Source organism: Aulonocara stuartgranti (assembly GCF_965226115.1).
Source record: "Aulonocara stuartgranti genome assembly, chromosome: 5".
NCBI lineage: Eukaryota > Metazoa > Chordata > Actinopteri > Cichliformes > Cichlidae > Aulonocara > Aulonocara stuartgranti.
The window spans coordinates 567,432-589,264 of record NC_138943.1 but is presented as its reverse complement, the minus strand read 5'-3'; the positions used below and the strand labels follow the sequence as shown (position 1 = coordinate 589,264).

The window sequence follows — 21,833 nt, the reverse complement described above, 5'->3', positions numbered from 1 at the left end:
TCCTGCTGCTTCTCTCCATCTGCTCCTCGTCATCTTCAGCTCCTTCTCGCCCTCTTCTTCTCTAAATCTGGTGTGAAAGCGCAGCCGCTGGAGTTTCCCTCAGCCGCCGCCTCCTCGCTCTTCAGCAGCTGTCGCTCTGATCCCACCTCCTCCACACGGCCGCACGTATGCAAATCATCATCAACCTCTGACTCCATTACAGGAGACTTCAGATAGTTCAGCTCATTAATATTCATTCTAACAGATGAAGTAAGAGAGAGCAATCATCCTTCAAGACCTCAGTGAAATTAACCGTTAATGGTCTGGGAACGTATTTATACTGGCCACAGTGTAAGTCCTCATCAACCAATGAGAATGCAGCATGATGCATGGATCACTGACATGCTGTTTCCACTGTAAAAATAAATAAAATTCAAATTCAAATTTTATTTGTCACGTACACAGTCATACACAGTACGATATGTAGTGAAATGCTTGGACAACTGCTTGTGACCTAAAGAAAACAAAAAAGGAAAAGGCTATGAATAAGATAGGAAATAAATATGAAAAATTAAAAAGGGTAAATTTAACTAGGAAGGAATAAAATATAAATTAAGGTTAAAAATGAAATAACTGTACAACACAAATTAGAATGAAGGGTAAATTTAACTGGGAAGAATAAGATAAAAAATATAAATTAAAGTTGAAAATAAAATAACTGTACAACAAAATACACAATATAGAACTATATAAGAATGTATGAAGAAATATAAATAAATATATACACAATAACAGCAGCGTGATTTAAGTAATGAAGTGAAAACAAAGTCCAGAAAGTCCAGTGTGTGTGTAAGAACCATATGTGTGGGTCAGTACTGTGTGGTGGTGTGATTGAGAGACCGTATCGCCTGCGGGAAGAAGCTCCTCCTCAGTCTCTCTGTGTTGGTCTTCAGGGAGCGGAATCGCTTTCCTGACCTCAGCAGAGAGAACAGTCTGTTGTTGGGATGGCTGAGGTCCTTCACGATCTTCCTGGCCTTGGTCCGGCACCGCCTGCTGTAGATTGAGTGCAGGTCAGGGAGCTCGGAGCGGATGGTGCGCTCAGCTGACCGCACAACCCTCTGTAGAGCTCGTCTGTCCTGCATGGTGCTGTTCCCGAACCAGGTTAAGATGTTTCCCGTCAGGATGCTCTCTATGGTGCACGAGTAAAAGTTCCTGAGCACCTTGGAGGGCAGTTGGAAGTCTCTCAAGCGTCTGAGGTGGTAGAGACGCTGACGGGCCTTTTTCACCACGGTGTTGATGTGACAGGACCATGACAGGTCCTGCGTGATGTGAACTCCGAGGTATTTGAAGCTGTCCACTCTCTCCACTGGGCACTCGTTGATGACGGGGGTCTGGTAGTTCCTCTCCTGCTTAGTGCTGAAGTCCACTATCAGCTCCTTTGTCTAACTGACGTTTAGAAGGAGGTTGTTCCTCTGGCACCAGTTCTCCAGATTCCTAATCTCCTTCAGGTAGGCCGTCTCGTTGTTATCAGAGATCAGGCCCACCACGACGGTGTCGTCAGCAAACTTGATGATGGTGGTGGAGCTGGTAGTGGCCACACAGTCATATGTGTACAAAGAGTACAGCAGGGGGCTCAGAACACACCCCTGGGGGGCTCCAGTGCTGAGAGTGGTGGAGGCTGAGACATGTCCGCCCATCCTTACTGCCTGTGGTCTGCCAGTTAGGAAGTTGGAGATCCACTGACACATAGATGAGCTGAGTCCCAGATGCTCCAGCTTGGTGGTGAGTGTGGAGGGAATTATGGTGTTAAATGCAGAGCTGTAGTCTATGAAGAGCATTTTAACATAATTCCCCCTTCTAGTGTCCAAGTGAGTGAGTGATGTGTGGAGGAGATGAGAGATGGCATCGTCTGTGGAACGATTTGGACGGTAAGCGAACTGTAGTGGGTCCAGTGTGTCTGGTAGTGAAGAAATGATGAAGTCTCTGACCAGGCGTTCAAAGCACTTCATCACTACTGAGGTGAGGGCTACAGGGCGATAGTCATTGAGAGAAGCAGGGTGGGGTTTCTTCGGGACAGGAACAATGATGGACTCTTTGAAGCATGTGGGGATCACCGACTGAGATAGAGAGATGTTGAATATCTCAGTGAACACAGGAGCTAGCTGGTATGCGCAGTCTCTTAGGATACGACCTGGGATGCCGTCTGGGCCTGCTGCTTTCCTGGTGTTCACTCTCTTGAAGGCTCTCCTTACTTCATGCTCGGAGATGACGAGCACGTTTCCGGTGCTGGCAGTATCTTCCTGTCTGCAGCCGTTAGCGCCGCTAACACTAGCATTGTTGGAGACCTTAGCTGCAGCCTCGAAGCGAGCATAGAAAGTGTTCAGCTCGTCTGCCAGAGTCACGGCCGCGTTCGTCATACCGGTTGTTGGTGCTTTATAGTCCGTTATTGTCCTTAGTCCCCGCCACAGGCTCCTAGAGTCACTCTGTTGGAGTTGTGACTCTAGTTTCCTCCCGTAGCGCTGCTTCGCCTCTTTCACCGCCCTCCGCACGTTATATGACGCGGCTTTGTACGGGTCCATGTCCCCCGTCATGAGTCCCGTGTTGTAGGCAGCGGTGCGGGATCTCAGAGCGTCGCGGATGGTTTTATCCACCCACGGCTTCTGGTTGGGAAACGTTGTGATAGTCTTTGTCTCCACGGTATCATCCGCTAGTTTCCTGATGAATCCCACAACCGCTTCCGTAAACACGTTGACATCATCGTCGGAGCTGTTTCTGAACATGCCCCAGTCTGCGTCATCGAGTGCGTCCTGTAACGCGGCCACCGATTGATCCGTCCAGCGCGCGACCTTCCTCTGAACCGGAACTTCCTGTTTCAGCCTTTGTTTGTATTTTGGCATGAGGAAGATGGCGGCGTGATCAGATTTGCCAAACGGGGGGCGGGATTGTGCCTTGTAGCCGTCCTTGACCGTAGTGTAGCAGTGGTCCAGTGTCCTTTCACCTCTGGTGGGGCAGGTGATGTGTTGATAAAAGTTCGGCGCTGCGCGTTTGAGGTTGGCGCTATTAAAGTCCCCCGTCACAATAAGCGCAGCGTCCCGGTGTTGTGTCTGGTGCTGTGTGAGTGCCTCATGCAGCTCGCATAAGGCGGTGACCGTGTCCGCTTGTGGTGGAATATAAACGGCACTTACAATGACCGATGTAAATTCCCGAGGTAGATAAAAAGGACGACACATGATGGACAGTAGTTCCAGATTTGGTGTGCAGGAGCGTGTGAGAGGAACAACGTTCGCACTGTTGCACCAGTTGTTGTTCACCATTAAACACACGCCGCCTCCCCTTGACTTCCCCGAGTCCCGTGTCCTGTCCATGCGGTGAACCGAGAAGAACTCGGCCGGCTGGATGGCGTGGTCCGGCACCGCTGGGTTCAGCCATGTCTCGGTGAAGCAGAGGAGATTGCAGTCCCGAATGTCTCTCTGGAACTTTATCCTGGCCCTGAGGTCGTCAAGCTTGTTCTCCAGTGACTGGACGTTGGCGAGCAGGATGCTAGGCAGAGGTGTGCGGTGTGCACGAGCTCTCAGCCTGTTCCTGACGCCGGCTCGCTTCCCTCTAGGCCGCCGCCGCTTCCCTTTGTTCTCCCTCCAGATCTCACTCGGCCAGCTCGGATCTGGAGTTAAAAACTTCGAATTGTGAGTACATTGTAAACCAATAGAAACAAGAGTGTCACTGTCATACCTAATGTACCCAATGGTGATGATTTTGCCGATTTAGAAACGCTGAAAACTAACTTAAAAAACAAAGACAAAGAAAAAGTGGTCGGAGCAGTCGTGACGGCAGCCGACCTCACCGGCGCCATCTTTAAATACAATACAATACAATATCTGGAGATAACATCAGTCCATCCACAGGGGCCACGCTGAGCTAACATACGTGTGCTGAACACTGCAGATAAGAACATGTCCTGAGACTTCCTACAGTGGACCGATCACAGGCACTCACTGCAGCATCACGCTGTCCTATCAGCTTCTGAGTGCAGGATGCTGAGGGTTAGCTTGATGTGGCCTTTTGGGCTGTCCTGCAGGTTTTAGATGTGTCCTCGATCCAACACAGCTGACTTAAATGGATAACTGACCTCCTCAACATGTCCTGAAGTTCTCCAGAGGCTGGTAATGAACTAATCATTTGATTCAGGTGTGTTGACCCAGGGTGAGATGCTGCAGGCCTGGAGTTTCCCACCCCTGAGATAAAGAGTGAGTCTGTACACCTTGGACCGGTCACCTGCCTGAGGACGTTGGACCAGAGCACGGTTTGGTTTTGGTCTAAAGTGTCTGACATGAGAATCAGCAGTCTGATGCTGACGTTCTCAGCTGAAGAAAGGTCTCAGGGTCTTCAACGTGGACAGATGAATGGTGCAGAAGCTGAAGAGGAGGAGGAGGAGCTGAGAAGCGTGAAGGAGAAACTGGTTGAAAGACAGAAGCAGTGGGAACGAGCTCGACTGAGTCTGGGCTCCGTCGTGGGTTGAGGAGTTTGGAGTACAGCTGGTACTCCTCCACACTGGGAGGAGCCAGTTGAGGTGGTTTAGCATCTGTGCTTGAAGCCTGCTACAGCCTCTCAGGTGAGCTGTTTCAGGTGTGCCCAACTGGCCCAGGAGAGATCGCTCGTGTCTTGGCTACCTCAGGGCCCCCTGAGCTCATGGAGAAGGTGATCTGTGCATCTATTCTAAGACTGCTTTGGTGACCCTAACATGTGTCTTTGGATGGGAGGAGGAAACTTGAAAATCTGGAGAAAACCCAGAAAAGTGAAGATAAAACATGCAAAACTAAAAATGTTTGGGAAGAACCAAGTTTATCTTTAGCTACCTTTAGCAAACTACAGTAAGGATCATCACTGTGCAGCATCAGAGGACCTGCACACTCGCCCGAGTGAGAATCCTCTGCGGAGCTGAGGACGCACGAGGACGGGATTGGAGTCAAAAACATGAGTCTGACGCGATAAACACAGGAGCCTGCATCGGTCAGCTTGAGTCCTCGTCCTCAGAGCATCGTTTAAATCAGCGAGCTCTGCTGTTCACATCCAATTTGAAGTTCAGGTCTGGTTTCACACTTTGATTCATTTCTAGCTCCAGGAGAACTCTGAGGAGAAACACGACAAAACGTTACCGAAGAAAAGCGTCGTAGCTCAATGCTCGCTGATGTGAACGATATCGTGTCGTTCTGCATCTCACACCAACACGGTCACATGACAACAAACTCACAGGAAGATTTCTGCTGACAGTTCAAACAACCTTACAGAGCTCCACGTGTCTCTGAATCCAGCTGTCAAACAAGCTGTAACTCATTTTCTGTCCTCTGGTTTATAATTCAGCTCAAAGGGGGAGGAAGGCGACAGTGAAGGATTAGGATGTCAAAAACACAACACAAAGCTGAGATCCAAGTTTGGGGAACCCGAGGCTTTCAGAGTGTGCACAGACTGGCACGAACATAACGAGGACACAAAATGTAAGAGGGATGGCCTCAGAACAACAAGGAGGCAAAGACAAGCAGAGAAAAACACACAGCCTGCAGAGGAGGCTCGACTCAGAGCCACGAAAGACTCCGAGAAGCCGACGGGATTCGCCGAGGGCCAAACGTCCCATCGCCATGTCTGAGGGGACCGTCCATAAAATTCCATCTTCCTTCATTTCCACCAAAAACAGCTAAAGCTTTTATTTTGAAGGGCTTCAATAACCTGAGAGTCACTTGTGTCCGTGAGTCTTCTGAGCATGTTCCTGACAGTACTGTGAGAGTACTCTGCCTTTTGTATTACTGCATGATAACTGGGTTTTTAGGTCATGTATTTTGTTCACGATTGGAGTCGAATATCCTGGCTGCTGATTGGCGCTTTGTGTTTTTTCCCCCCAAATCCCTTTACTTGGTTTTCCAGTTTTCTCTTTCCATAAAGATGACAAAGATTCAAATATAACTGGTTACATATATACGGTAAAAGTTGAACAGAAAAAAACAAAAGAAAGAACAACAACAAACAACAACAACAAAGGATGTTATTCGTCAGACTACCAATGAGGCTCAGTGATCGTTTATATCTGTGCTGTATTGAAGAGATCTATGAAAGGTTGCCAGGTTGAACAGAATTCCTCTCCCTTAAAAGGAGTTTAATTCTTTCCAGCTGCAAACGTCTCATTACATCTTGTGTCAACGCTGATGTGGTAGGAGGCACTTTTTGTTTCCAGTTTAGTAAAATTAAACGGCGTGCCAGCAGCGTCACAAAACGTATTACGTTATTTTGGGTGGCTGACAAATCTACAACAACCGGCTTCACTCCAAATAAAGCGCAGATTGGGTCTGGCTTCAGAGTTTGTATTAGAATCTCAGACAAGGTTTGAAAGACATTATTCCAGTATGTTGTTATACAGGGACAGTTCCAAAACACACGCGCCAGTGAAGCAGGTTGCTGTTTACATCTTTCACAGGACGAGTTTACATTTTTGACAGTTTCAACTTTGATAAATGGAGTCTGTGTAGCACTTTAAACTGTAAGAGTCCATGACGAATACAAACAGAGGAAGAGTTTACATTTTCCTGGGCTTTTGTCCATTGACTGTCTGTGATTCTCGTACCCAGGCCACACTGCCAGGCCTCTCGCAGATAGTCAAGTGTGACAGTTCCATCCAGTTGTGACAAAGCATTGTGAACTTTTGTTATTAGTCCTTTCTTGAGTGGATCAAACTGGAATAAGTTATCTAAGGCAGAGTCTGGGGGCCGATCTGGAAAGGATGGAAAAAGCCTCCCTTCAAAGCTTCTGATCTGTAAGTATTTGAAGACGTCATTACTGTGCAAGTCAAATTTTTCTTGCAGTTTCTGGAATGTGGGAAAAACCTTGTTGATGAATAAATCCTTTGAGTGCAGCCCTCTGTGGTTCCATTGGAGAAATGAGATGTTTGAAAGTGATGGTGTGAACGTTGCGTTATTCATGAGTTAGTATGGAAGCTTCCTTACACCCGAAATGTTTCCTTATCTGTGTCCAGATTTTAATTGTGTGAGAGACTACAGGACTCTTAAGGTCGTGTTTAGGGATAAGGAGAGCTGAATAGATCATAGCCTCTAATGAGGAGGGGTAACAACTTTCACTTTCCATCGCTGTCCAGTCAGCCCCCTTAGTGCACAACCAAAACAACATGGAAGGAACATTACACGACCAACAATACAGACGGAAGCATGGTAACCCCATCTCTCCCTGACCTGTCGGTCTCTGCAGGTCGCCTTTCTTGATTCTTGGGTTCTTTCTGTTCCATATGAAACAGGATAGTAAGGAGTCTAATTTATTAAAGGCTTTATTAATCACAATAGGGATACACTGAAATAATATTCATTCTAACAATGTTTATTCTTCCTGTTAGTAAAGTTGGTAGATTGATCCATTTGTCTGTTATTTTTGGTTTCATCATATAATGTAGAGTTCCTTTAGAGTTGACTGGGAACAGCACACTTTTGGATAAATTCAGTTTGTACCCTGACACTTCTTTGTTTTGCAAAGTCTCCATGATGACTGGGACTGATTTTGCAGGGTAAGAGATATACAGTAGTAAATCATCTGCATATAGCGAGACTTTATGTTCTGCTTTTCCCCTTTGAATCCCCGTATGTTCCTCTGTTGAGCGCCGTAGAAGAGCTAACGGGTTCAATAGCTAATGCAAAAAACAGAGGTGAGAGAGGACAGTCTTGCCTTGTTGAGCGATTCAGATTGAAATAGTTGGAGTGGACATTGTTTGTTTGTACCGACACTTTTGGTTGGATGTAGTTTAACCAGAGAAATAAATTTAGGGCCAAATCCGAACCTCGACAGGGCCGAGAAGAGATAATCCCACTCCACCCTGTCGAAGGCCTTCTCCGCATCTAAGGAAAGTAAAATTTCAGGGTTTGGATTATGCTTGTCTTGCGTATAGATAATGTTTAGCAGTCTCCTAATATTAAAAAACAGCTGCCTGCCTTTAATAAATCCTGTTTGGTCTTGACTAGGGATGGGTACCGGTATCGTTCTGACATAAACGGTAGTAACCAGACCGAAAAGCAGCGCACATTTCGGTGCTTTATTTCGGTGCTTTATTTTCCTGAGCTGTGACACACTTTAGATTCTAGCCAATCATTTTACATTTCCGAGGATAGTAGGCGGGGCCAGGTACGTACGTTCTTTTAGAGCAGAGCTACAGATTAAAAATGTCCAAGGCGAAGCGGTCAAAGTCTGGCTGTACTTCACAGCAAAAGATGCAAACTCAGCAGCAACAAGTGCTTTAAGCTGATACTGTGATACTGTCAAAGGAGGTAACACCTCAAATCCGATGAAACACCTGGCGACGCATAGCGTTTTTTTTAAAAGCTGAGAAATGCGCCGTATTTGATAGCTTGCTGCGAGACCTCACACCGAGCACATCTACTGCGGGTGTGGTGCCTGTTATCGGACCCGGAGTTAGCAACATCCCCCAAGAACCCGAAGAGGAGAGTCCTGGCCCCTAGCCCTGCCAGTGTAGCAGAAATGATGAGGATGATGATGCAGCAGCAGCCGTTCTTCTCTGCGTGAGTAGCTTAATGTTGTTCGTGTGTAATTTACATTGAGTAGGCTAACCACGTTATTACATTAATGCATGTAAGGTGAACTAGCAAACATCATCATAGCTAAATGCAGCTGTCTTCTTGTTTGATGGCAGATGCTCCCTTCACCCTGGCCAAAAAGGCTAAAATGACCAAAGAAAAAGTGGAAAACAGTTAAACATGAGAGGTTTTTGGACAAAGTTTGTGTTTTTTCCATTGTTTAAGCACTGCTTCCAGCCAAGAGTGATGCCATATATGCCCCATAGCTGCAGAAAAGGCTAACGTTGTTATCTTTTTACAAAAAAAACAGCTAAACATGAGAGGTTTTTGGACAAAGTTGGTGTTCTCCATTCTTTAAGCACCGGCACCGTTTCAAAAGTACCGGTTTGGCACCGGTATCGGATAAAACCTAAACGATACCCATCCCTAGTCTTGAGATATAATTGTTGGTAGAACTGTTTCCAGGCGTCTTGCTAAAATCTTTCCAACTATCTTATTATCTACATTAATTAAACTGATCGGTCTGTATGAAGCCAGGTCTAAAGGGTCTTTTTCTTTTTTATAGATGTGAGACAGTGCAGATGTATTCTGTATGTAAGTAATTTGACACACATACACAAACTTTTTACAGTGGAGCGAGGACGGTTCAAACACGTGTCTGCACAGCCGACACCATGAAGCTCAGACGCACAAACCAACGCAAAGATAACAAACGACCGCAGAGTTCTTCATCTTCCAGCTGCTGCCTTTAGGGGGCGCCACAGAGGATCATCTGCCTCAATCCCAGCAGCCTCCTCTGCATGTCCACCTCCACACGAACCTCCTCTGTCTTCCTGGCTGGCAGCTCCATCTTTAATAAAGAGCTGAGCCGAGCCTCTGGGAATAAATGTATCACTAAGATCTAAAAACATAATTTCCTCAGACTATTGTTAATCATGCTGCATTTAGCTGCACTGATGTGTTACAGTCACATCACAGGAAGTGAAAATCTCACTCTGCAGACCGACCCGCAGACACCATCATCGTCTGCAAGCTCGAAGCAGCGAGAGTTTAGGTCAGCAGAGCGACGTCTCCTCGGCGACTCCATCTGACGACAGAGGTGATCACCTGATTTTTAGCAACTTACAATTCAGATGTTCGGCTGTGACTGGTTTTTCTAACACTCTCAGGCGACTGCTGTGTGATAGGACCCGGACTGCCAATACCAGCGTTGGTATCAGATCGATATTTGGATGTGTAAACCGCGCTCTGAGGGAATCTGCAGCCGTGCTGTCCTGGCAGGAAAACAGACACTTAAAGCTTTCTGCAGACGACCATCAAGCAGCTGTCGGGTCACAGACGCTGAGTAGCGCACAAATAACACAAATACCACAATCTGCCACAGGAAACTCAGAAACGCGGTGTGTGTGGGGTGGTAGCTTTGATGTGGCCTGCAGGCTGCATGTGTGCAAATCTGAGTCCTGACGGCAGACGGTCTGAGGGCAGCGAGGCCCACAGGAGGACGGCCGATGTCATCAGTGGACCGAGAGTCCAAAATACCACAGGAGGAGAAAATGGGGCAAAAACAAAGAAGTGTGGGGGCGGGAGGAGGAGAGAAAAGCAAGCATCCACAGAGCGAGCGAGGAACAGATGACAGAGGATAATGATGATAATGATGAGGAGCAATCATGACTTCCACAGAGAGCAGAGGCAGCACACGACCATCCGCTCAGGCGTCACTGAGTGTTTGGGTTTCATTATCCCATCGATGGAAGGACGGAGAGCAGAAAGTATTCAGCTCCACAAAACATCTTTTTTAAAAACTAAATTAAGTTAATTAAAAATCTCAAAAATTAAGACGAATAAAAAAAGATGAAGTATAATCTTCAGGCTCTTATGAAGCAGCTGCGACACAAACACTCACCCGTCCAGTTTCTGATGCTCAACAGACTCACAAGGAAGAAATCTAAGCAGATTCTTACTCTGGATGGCTGCTAACTTTCTGCTTCTTAATTCAGATCAAACTGAGGTTATTGTACTCGGCCCTGAAAAGCTTAGAAATATGGTATCTAACCAGATTCTTACTCTGGATGGCATTACCTTGGCCTCCAGTAACACTGTGAGGAACCTTGGAGTCATTTTTGACCAGGACATGTCCTTCAACGCACATATTAAACAAATATGTAAGACTGCTTTCTTCCATTTGTGCAACATCTCTAAAGTTAGAAATATCCTGTCTCAGAGTGACGCTGAAACACTAGTTCATGCATTTATTACTTCCAGGCTGGACGACTGTAATTCATTATTATCAGGAAGTCCTAAAAACTCCCTGAAAAGCCTTCAGCTGATCCAAAATGCTGCAGCAAGAGTCCTGACAGGGACTAGAAAGAGAGAGCAGATTTCTCCTGTTTTGGCTTCCTGTTAAATCCAGAATTCAAAATCCTGCTCCTCACATACAAGGTCTTAAATAATCAGGCCCCATCTTATCTTAATGACCTTGTAGTACCATATCAGCCTATTAGAGCACTTCGCTCTCGCTCTGCAGGCCTACTTGTTGTTCCTAGAGTATTTAAAAGTAGAATGGGAGGCAGAGCCTTCAGTTTTCAGGCCCCTCTTCTGTGGAACCAGCTTCCAGTTTGGATTCAGGAGACAGACACTATCTCTACTTTCAAGATTAGGCTTCAAACTTTCCTTTTTGCTAAAGCATATAGTTAGGGCTGGACCAGGTGACCCTGGATCCTCCCTCAGTTATGCTGCAATAGGCTGCCGGGGATTCCCATGATGCACTGGGTGTTTCTTCTTCACTCACTATGTGATAACAGACCTCTCTGCACTGAATCATATCTGTTATTAACCTCTGTCTCTCTTCCACAGCATGTCTTTATCCTGTCTTCCTTCTCTCACCCCAACCAATCACAGCAGATGGCCCCGCCCCTCCCTGAGCCTGGTTCTGCCTCAGACCTCGAGGTCTTCAGCTCGTTGCCAGTACTCAACCACACAGTCTGAAACTTTTCTCACCACAGCTGAACTGGAGGCTTCATCTAAAGGGGCGGTGCCAGCATGGAGCACGAGCGCGCTCAGAGCTTTTACCTCCACTGACGTAAACTCAACGCAGCACAGATACAAAAATACAGCAAAACAAAGACACACGAACCGAAACTTTTGTAGTATTTAGTTAAAACGACTGCAGCTCTGATTTAAGGTTTAACGCCTGTGTGATTTCAGTGACCTGAGACCTGACGCACCTGTACGCAGAACAGTGACGTTTAACTGCAGTCACGCTGTCGCCGGCATCCTGTCCTCAGCATTCATCTGATCCCCAGTGCTGATTGGCTGCTCAGGTACAGTCAGTTTCATCATCACAACATTAAACACAACACGAGCATACCGAGGTAGTGGTGCCCGCTTTTTGAAAATTAAGTTCAAAGGTCACGTGTTTAAACGCACCTTAAACATAGAGTTGGATGTCTCGAGGCCAGTCTTCTATAAAGACAGTGTTGCCGTCTCAGATCGACACGTGGTCGACAGCGTCCATGACACGCAACGTAACGTTCGATAATGTGTCATTTCAAAAGCGTCAGCTCTAAGAGCCGTGCTTACAGAGCGCTTTGCAGTGAATCAGAGTCGACTCCCACTGAGCGAGAGCCGCTCCTCACTTAATTCCCTTTGGCTGCTCAGCTCTCACACAGCGGCGCAGCTACGCTCCAATCACTCCATACTGCGGCCAATCACATGCGAGGATATAGGATAATATCATTGTGTGAAAAACAGAGAGGGTGATGGACGAGACAGTCAAGTGGAGCGTGCGTCGGTCCTCTCAGTAAGTGAGACAGTGGACAGCGGTGAGGAGGGCTGTGCGAAAGCAAAAACACGTGGATATGCCTGAGACCCGTAACCGAAGCAGCATCTGGCTGCAGTTTAAAGACGTTTTTGTCTCCGTCTTGACTACAAGTCTACTGATGAGAGCTGGTCTCTGTCCCCAGTTTGTAACCACAGAAGAAGAACGTAGAGGTGAGGAAGAGGACACCTTTATGAAGGGTCCTTTGAAAAGTCTAATATCATGCATCAGCGGTTCAGAAGCAGAACAATCAGGCTTTAACCCGCCATCGATGAGCGCCTCATGCAAAGCGAAACACACGGCGTCTCTGCTGGAAAGGTCAAAGTTCAGGCAGCCGGTGGCGCGTGAAGGAGGCGAGGAAACGTGAAAATTCCTGTGAGCAGAATATGAAATCCTTGTTATTCCTCTGACGCTGCTCCACCAATCAGGATCGGCGGTTGTAACGGCGAGCTGGCTGACGTGTAAATATAAACGCAGACAGGATGTCGGGCTGATCGGATCGTTAGCTGAAAGAAATGTCAGCCTCTGACTTCATGACACACCAGGATGTGTCGTTGTTAGTTTTTGTTAAATTATAATGTACATTTGTAAATAAAGTTTCCTACAAAGCTCAAGTACAGACACAGACTTACTGTTTAAAGTCTTATTTTACTTTGAAAGGAGGCGATCGTCACAGACGGAGTCACGATGAAGGCTCGTCTGCAGTCGGTGAAAACACAGAAACCACAAGAAGATTTTAGCTTATTTTCACCTCCTTTAGTCAAACTGAAGTACTGCACTGCAAACTACTCCATTACAGAGGTCCTGCTGAAAGTACTCAGTGCAGCTCTGCTGCACATAAACAACATGATGTCGTCCTAAAACCATCAAAGTTTTTCCCAAAGTGTCTCATTATTCACTGTTTGAAGATAACTTGGTGATAAATACAGAAGGATGAAGAAAGCACCGTAAACACTGTTGGTTCATGTTGCTCATCGTTCACCTGGCTGCCCTCTGGTGGTGCTTTTGAGCAGTGCACTGTAATACACGACCTGTTGAAGGTTCTGAAAGCCTTTGGTGTTAAAACTGCAACATCCAACACAGAGCAAACACGGTTCCTCTAAACTGGAGACGAGTGTGGTTTCCCTGCAGTTTAGCTTCAGTTAGCCCGGCTGTTCGCTTGTTTCCTTTACGTTTGTATACGTACGATATAACGTTCTAGTTAGCATCACACCATCAAAGGCTACAAACCGTCAAATATAAGTTAGTTTTACTGTTATTTGCTTTCTTTAGGGCGTCACTGGTTACAATCATGTGACTCAGTCAGGTGGAAACTGGTCCTGACCAACCTGATCAAACTGGTCAAGATTCAAACTGAACACGTTCCACTCTGGTTTTTACTCTTCAGTGTTTTTTACGTGTGAGTCACAGTTCAGGGTGACGACCTCTCACAGACGAACATCAAACACCATAATCACGCTGTGACGACGAAACCGACCAGGCAGAACATCAAGTCCAAACCTGAGCAGCTCTCAGCTGTAAAACACTGCAGATTTAACACACACACACACACACACACACACACACACACACACACACACACACACACACACACACCATCCAGAGGATAATCACTGGAGCTTTAACACCCATCTCCATGGAGCTGGTTGCCCTGACATCCTGTGTGCTGTCCTGGCAAACATCAGCAAACACAAAGGAAGCAGTCAGAGTGTGTGTGTGTGTGTGTGTGTGTGTGCGTGCGTGCTTTAGCGATCGATGGACAGCAGCAGCTAACCGCCCTGACAGCTTTTCAAACAGCCTGATGATTTAATCTCACACGGGCAGCTGAAAGTGGCGTCTGCAGGGCTGTGCTGGGGTCAGGCCGTCTCTGCGACCGCGGCTTTCTGAAACCTGGAAAGTCAGCATCCATTATGACACAAGTTTCCACTGCCATTAAAGACGCGCGAGAAGAAAAGAACGATCGCTGCTTCCGGCTGCAAAGACTTAGGTGTGAGTATCAGAGAGCCAGCAGCCGTGTGCCAACCCACCTCTCTGTGGAAGCTCAGGTCCACTCAGACCAAACCTCGTTTTATCTCACGCAGCGTGTCGTAATAATGAGAATAATGTCCTGTCTCAGCGACTGATTTTCCACTTATTCTGAGGTGAAGTAAAAACTCCGGACGTGCTCTGATCAATCTGCTGCAAACGCTTCAAAGTGTCGGGAAGTCGGCGCCGAAAGCAAAACCGCTGACTGGTGCTTCGCTCGTTTCCTGTTTTACAGGCTCCACACTCCAGACTGAAAGTCACAGAAAAACGATCAGCCATGAAGGTTTGACCTTTGACCTAATAACCACCTGCATCGCCACGGAGATAAGCACCATATTCCACAGACGTAACTCTTTGTGAGGAGGTTGCAGAGGTGGTGCCCGCCCTCCCTGCACCGGGGTAATCCTGCTCGATAAGCTCTGTGATGGTAATAAATTCCTGCAGGATTACACAGCGCGCAGGAAAAACTGCAACGTTCAATTCTACACAGTTTTATTTATCTAGCGCCAAATCACAGTCGCCTCAAAGCGCTCTTTATTATAAAGACCCAACAATCAGATGACTGCGTACGAGCAAAGCGCTCACAGACCCAGGCTCAGGGAGGGGCGGGGCCATCTGAGAGAGCGGTGCGTTTCCACAAACAACACAAATGAAGAACGACCAGAGTCAGACTCACCTCCACACCTATTTGGGGTCTACGAGGAAGCCTGGGTGCTACGTGATTTTTCTGTTTTGGTGCTTCTCAGTGTGAATGTGTGACGGCGAATGACAACAGGCCTCGGTGAGCTGTGATCAGACAGCAAACAGTGTTTTTGAAGAAAGCGCCACTGTGTGAAAGGGGCGTGTTTATAGCGGAAAGTAGCCCTGCCCCAACAGAAGGAGGCGGCGACCCAGCGGCCGTACCTGCACAGAGTGCTCGTGCTGATAAACCGAGAGGCTGCGTCACAGACGTGGGGACTGTTTGCAGATCACATAAACAACTTTCGATCGAAGCTTTTCTGTGATCGTGTTCATGCGTCTAGTCTGGTCCTCAGAGATAACTGGGACCACACCTGCCTCGCTCCCACTGTTCCCAGAATAAGATGCTTCAAACATCCTGCGCCTGCAAAGACTCTTTAAAAATAGAAGAACTTGTAGTTCTCCTGATAAATGTTTAAACGATCATACAAAGTTGTGGTTACATAAATCTTGAAAAGGTTTTTCTGGGTGAAGCGCTTACATCTCGAATTTCTCAGAAACATCTGGTGTAAAATGCTTCGGTTGCTTCTTCGTGTCTGGCTCGAGCGTGACCTGTGAGTTTAACAGGAAATGATGCGGCACATAGAAACACAGCAGCGGTTTGTAGCCTCGCTCCACAACGAAGACGGCGATGGTCTGCCCGGAGACCTTCTGCTGTTGAAGCGGGAGCGTCAGAGTTTTCACACAGTCTCCCTTTACCGCCCCGAGCCTCTTCTGCCTCTGGCTCGCCCACGTGGGCGACAGCTTCTTTCTTGGTCGGCGCTCTCTCAGACGTAAAACTGGCTTGACCGTGGAAGCTTCGTGGCAGGTTTGAGTCTCGGTTATTCCTCAATTGTTCCTGAACATCCTAACCAATTTCCTCTCGTCGCGAGGAAGCTGGTTACGATGTGACGGCACATCTGGATAAACTCACGTACAGCTGTTTGAAATGATGATCATGTCTCTGCAGACACGTTCCCAGCTCCTGTAACCTACAGGTTTGATTCTTAGATCTTCACTGAGTTCCTTGGACTTCGGTCAGTCTGACGAATGCTGCCAAACAAATCCTTTTTGTGCCGTAAAGAGGACCCTTCAGCAGTCATCACTCCCCATAACAGACCTCGTCTGCAGCATCTTCAGCACCACTTATTAAAGCGTCGTAGGGAAATACAAACAGTGTCAAGCTTGTTTTGTGTGTGTGTGTGTGTGTGTAATCAGATATCTGACGTTCTCAGGTGTGTGTTGTTGGGAGACGAGTGTACTTCGAGGCTTTGTGTGAAAAACACGCTGCAGCTTGAAACCACTTAACATTTGTCGACGTGTCTGGACTGAGGAACACTTTCCAAACAAGCAGCATAACTTCACATTAGCAAAAGTCATTTCCTACTCGCAGCTGAACGAGAGCAGAGAGCCATTAGTGGGTTTGTGGAAATCCACCTCAGGCGGCACTTACACTCTGCTTTCTTTTCCATTTTTCACGTCCTCGGTGTCTCCGTCTTTGAAGGCTGACTGAACGCTGTGCTTTCATTACCAGCTTCTAATAATATTTTGGCTCTTATTTCATTTCCGGTTCTCTGAGCATGACTTTGCAGGAAAGTGATTTACACGCAGCGCTTCTCCTGCTTTATCAATAATAAATCCTCCACTTCAGCCGGCCGAGCTCTGCGGTGGAGACAACGGGGAGAGTCCAGGATCGGGTTTCTCCGCGGAGACGGCGAGCAGGACGAACAGACACCTCGCAGGAAATGGCTTTCTCTCACAATCACGTTTTTCCAAACTTTAACTTTTTAATCTGCTATGGTCAGGTCAGCTTCATCACTTATTAATTACAGACTAATTATATATTGATCAGCGAGGTCCTTCTGTTGTGTTCAGGTTTACTTTAGTCCTCACACAGGCAGCAGCGTTTTCCTGTGAGCGCACAATCAGCATCAGCAGGTTTAAAGAGTCTCAGCAGCTATAAATAAATACCAACGTCTCAAACACAACGTCTCTATTCTAACAGTTTACTGCGCCTGCTTTATGCAAACATGCAGAGCGCACACGTCCCAGAACCAGCAGCAATAACCACAGACACTGAACCCCGAGCTCCTCCCAATGTCCATCTGTGTGTGTTAGACAGCACTTAGGCATAGATGGAAGCTCTGTGAGTGGTGTGTGGGTGGTGCAGCAGAAAGTGCTTTGGCGCTATAAAAGGACGAGCCCATGCATTTGCCAGAACTCCACCTTAATAGCAACAGAAGAAGAAGAAGCGGCTTCGTGGTGTCGCCGCTGTCAGCAGCTCCACATTGGACAGAATTCACTTCCTGAACAAGTAAATCCTTTTTAGAGCTCAATATTTAAAGTTTTTTTAGGGGCGTGGCCTCTGTGACTGACAGGTGGATGGTGACCCAGGTGCCTGTAGCTGCTAGCTGTCTGCTAGCTTCACCTGAACTGCACTGTGTGTGCGGTGTTGGGGCATTTTTAATGAATCATGTGACCAATAATAGGGCTGCTAGAGCAGGGCGATATGGCCAAAAATATTTATCACGATATACGTTTGAAAATTTGCGATAACGATATAACTGACGATATAACTGACGCGAGACAAAATACTTTACAACTCCTCAACTTTATTAGTGCAAAACAACATCAATGTATTTCCACTTCAACAAGCAGCTGTTTTTTATCTGCATTAAAGTTATATAAACATGTAACAGTGCAAATTCCTCGCTGACAGTTTAACCAAAAGGCATTTCAGTGGAAACTGGCCGACACATCCTCAGCATAACCATGTATAATATCCACAACACTTAAAAAGAGGTTAAACACACACAGTACGGTAATATTATGTTGAAGCACAGCACGTATCACTCCGCGAGGCCCCGCCTACGATAGCCGTAACGCTCCGACAATCCATCAAGCGGTGCGGCTTCGTAGCTCAGCAAAGTCGTACTGAAACATCTGACAGATTTTCGAGCGCCGTGCACATAAAATCGTCTCGAGGTCAGTAAACACAACCAGAGTTCATACATAAGGCACACGGGATTATAAGGGGCTCTGTCGACTTTCAGAAAAATGGATTGATTTTAAGTGCGCCGTATTTTCCAAACAAAACGGTAATAACGGCGGCCCGCTAGCATGCGCTACCAAAAATAGTGCTTTGTTGTGTGTCTGAGAGTCGAAAGCTAAACCAGTTCCACACCAGTGAAGCTGCAGCATTTTTACAAACCAGTTCAGGTTCATCAGTTTCATTCAACGATCCACTTTCGCCCTTCTTATTCTCCGTCGCCGCCATGCTTTTTCCGCCATGTGTGTATGAAAACAAAGGCACTGCGCATGTGCGTTTTACCCACATTCTATCGCCATGTTTCATTTTCTTGTCGTTGCCCAACATTACACTGATATTACCCTGAACGGTATGATATGGCCCCGCCCTAATGGCTGCTGTTACATATCAGTAACAGCAGGTACCTGAGCCTGTGTGAGGCTCTCATGAAGTCTGTGGATGCAGAACCATAACCAGGTCTGTGAGCGACGGGTCACATCGCCACGTCCATGTTTTTTACATTGGTGTGCTTACAGGTGTGACAGGTGCAGGTGTACTTACAGCTGTGCTGGCTGCAGCCTGCTTGGACTCCTCGGTGAGAAAGGCCAACATCAGCTCCACCCTGTGCTTCTCCTCCTCACTGATGTAGTCTGTGTCTGTGGGGGACACAAACAGGGCTGTTCATGGGCTGATCTGAGGATCTCTGCAGGGAAGGAGAGCTGATTGGATGTGGTGAAAACATCAGGAAACTAAACTCTGCGATGTCGTTAGTTTGTAAACATAGAGGTGACCTGTACAGGTGTGATGCAGATCGTTGAAGACATGAAACTAATATCTCATTTTGCCTGAGCTCGCAGTGTCAAAGGATCCTTCCAAAACTTACAGGATTATGTTGAAGTACTTCCTGTAAGTCTGCGCTGAGGGCGGGACATTACTCTCCATCACCTCAGAAACAACAGCAGCAGCGAGAGCCTGAAGCCGAGAGCCCGGCTGGTAACCACCGCGGTGAATCCGTCTCTGGGTTTGAGCACTTATTAAACCAGCGAACACAGAGAAAACCTGACTTTGCTGAACTTCGTTCTGAGCCGCCTCGCTCTGAACTTTTAGAGAACTCCTACCAACAAACTACCAAACCAATCACACGGTGTGTTTAATGAACACCAAGCAGGAAACGGCTGCGGGGACACTCGCTGAGAGCCGAGCCATCGTCCAGACGAAGCTCGTTTCTGCTGAGTATCATCTCTGGTTTATACAACTTACTCCGTTATGATTCAGAACGTCCCCATTCGATTTTTGCCTCGGGCAGCCAGAAATGTTATAATTCTGATCATTTATCAGTGCATAACCATCAGAGGTGTAAGCATCACAACAGAAAAACATGAAGCAAAATATTCTGCAGTCGATCAAAAACCATGAATCAACATAGCAGGAGCTGTGCAGGAAGTCAGAGCGAATTAAATACAACGTTTATCAAACGTGAAGCGTAGTTTGATCTTCTTGTGCTGCTGGTTCAGTCAGTTTTGGTCACAGTGACGAAACTGCAGCATCAGAACCTGTGAGCTGCGGGCTTTCAGTCCGACGGCGTGTCCGTGCCGTCGGGTGAACGATCCACGCTCTGTGTCCACGTGTTTGTACCGTCTCTCATTTACTGTTTTAGCTGTTTGGTGGTTGTTGAAATAGTTTTGTGAGCTTTAAGCTGAGATTCAGGTGTTTCTGCCAATAATAATCGACCCAGGACTTAATTGATCGATATCCCGTTATTCAGACTAAAATCAATTTGTTAAACTCACGCCTCGTTTCTGCTGTCGTCTGTGGCCTCGGGTAAGGGCGGGGTCACAGATCGATGGTAAATCATCAGCTTCTCTCCACCTGAATGGTTATCTATGTCCCACCCCTGCAACTAACAAGCTAATAGGCAACCAAATCAGGAGGTTAATGAGCCAATCGTGCTGCAGAGATTCAGGACAGTTGGAGCTCTGCGGTTTCAGGCACATCTTACTCTGCAAAGATGGACGCGAGTGCACTTAGTGGCTCGTTGTGGCTTCCATGAATGAGCACAGCGTTTGTTCCATGCTCTGAGGAGGAGCCACAAACATTGCTGGTGCTCCAGACTGAAACTCTGATTTCTGAGCTGTTCATCACAGATGTGACTCCTGCTTGCAGTCACAGACTGAACATGCTGAGCACAGCTTCTCCTTTAACTCCTGCCCTCCATTTATTCACCCCCCCACCCTCTCACTTTATGGCCTTCGATTTGTCCCCCCCGCCGCAATCAGATCCTCTTTCAGCTGAGGGCAGGCTGTGAGACTGGCTGCTTGGACGGCTGCCATGTTGATCTGCAGTGAAACGTTACAACCAGCAGAGCTGATGTGTGCAGGACACAGCAGGACGTCACCAGAACCTGAGACACAGATGGACCGTCTGCAGCATCCACAGGCAGCGCCCTACAGATCTGGTCTGTTTGGAGGTTTATCAGAAACATCATCTCCCATAAACCAACTAACCTTCACCTGGAACACGACAGACGCAGAGCGGGCCTTTAAGCAGCTCCGTCCAATCACAGGCCTCTGCTGCCTGCGAGGAGCCACCTCGCTGTGTGACTCTGCGTGGACACGTTTGTGTTCCCGTTTCTTCAGCGTGCTGATTGGTGGAGCCGTTGTGTGAAGGACCCTTTACAGTTAGCTCCAACAGACCTCAGATCATAAGACTGCACGCCGTCAGTAAGATTAGGAGAACGCCGGCGGTTGCATGTGATGAAAGTTGGTGCGAGGTGGAGCGAGACGGAGAAGCCGATGAATCTGTGAGCTGATGCGGATCTTTTTAAAATGACAAAGAAAGATCTCAGTGGAGGATGTGCTCTCCTCTCAGTCTCTTCACCAACAGACGCTGAAGCTGCTCACATTAACCAGCATCCACCCATTCTCCTGTTCTGAGGTGGAGCTGCCTTGCAGCGACAGGAGCAGGTTATCTCCTCCTGGTGGATTGTGACGACCTGCCGGTCACCTGTGGTCCGTTCTGTCAGTCCCTCCCAGAGAGGACCATAGGTGATGGCCCGAAGGTGGAACCAAGCTTCACCCAACACGCAGCAGCGTGTGACGGAGCGCAGCAGCCGAGCACCCGTCACACAGATGGTGAGCTCCTGCTCGACTTTATTCCATGATGATGGAGTCGCTGTCACCTCCTCACCCCAACAGAAGCAGTGGCTTCTCCCGGGATGAGCAGATTTGAGGGTTGGTCCTGTGGACTCCCGAGCAAACAGCAGCCTGCAGACTCGGGAACAAACACTGAGCCCTGAACACTGAATGCTGTTCAACAAGCAGAAACCAGGGAGGCAGGAATCTCACACAGACTCCAGGGTCCACACGGCAAAGGCTCAGGCTCACCGAGAACACGCAGCGACACGTCAGGGACAAAACAAACACTGAGACAGAGGCAGGGGACAGGGGACACAAGAAACACAAGGGACACAAGAAACACAAGGGACACAAGAAACACAAGGAACACAAGAAACACAAGGGACACAAGAAACACAAGGGACACAAGAAACACAAAAAACACAGGGGACACAAGAAACACAAGAAACACAAGAAACACAGGGGACACATGAAACACAGGGGACACATGAAACACAGGGGACACAAGAAACACAAGAAACACGGGACACATGAAACACAGGGGGCACAAGAAA

The 21,833-nt window shown here is 47.4% G+C and overlaps 1 protein-coding gene across 1 annotated transcript in view; it reads right to left on the bottom strand.

The window, feature by feature from the left end:
• Positions 1-21,833, bottom strand: part of rnf123 (ring finger protein 123) — a 117,549-nt gene that overhangs the window by 8,231 nt on the left and 87,485 nt on the right. The window contains exon 39 of the mRNA XM_082533510.1: positions 18,707-18,801. Within this exon, the coding sequence (XP_082389636.1) occupies positions 18,707-18,801 (95 nt within the window). The remainder of the gene's footprint in view (positions 1-18,706; positions 18,802-21,833) is intronic.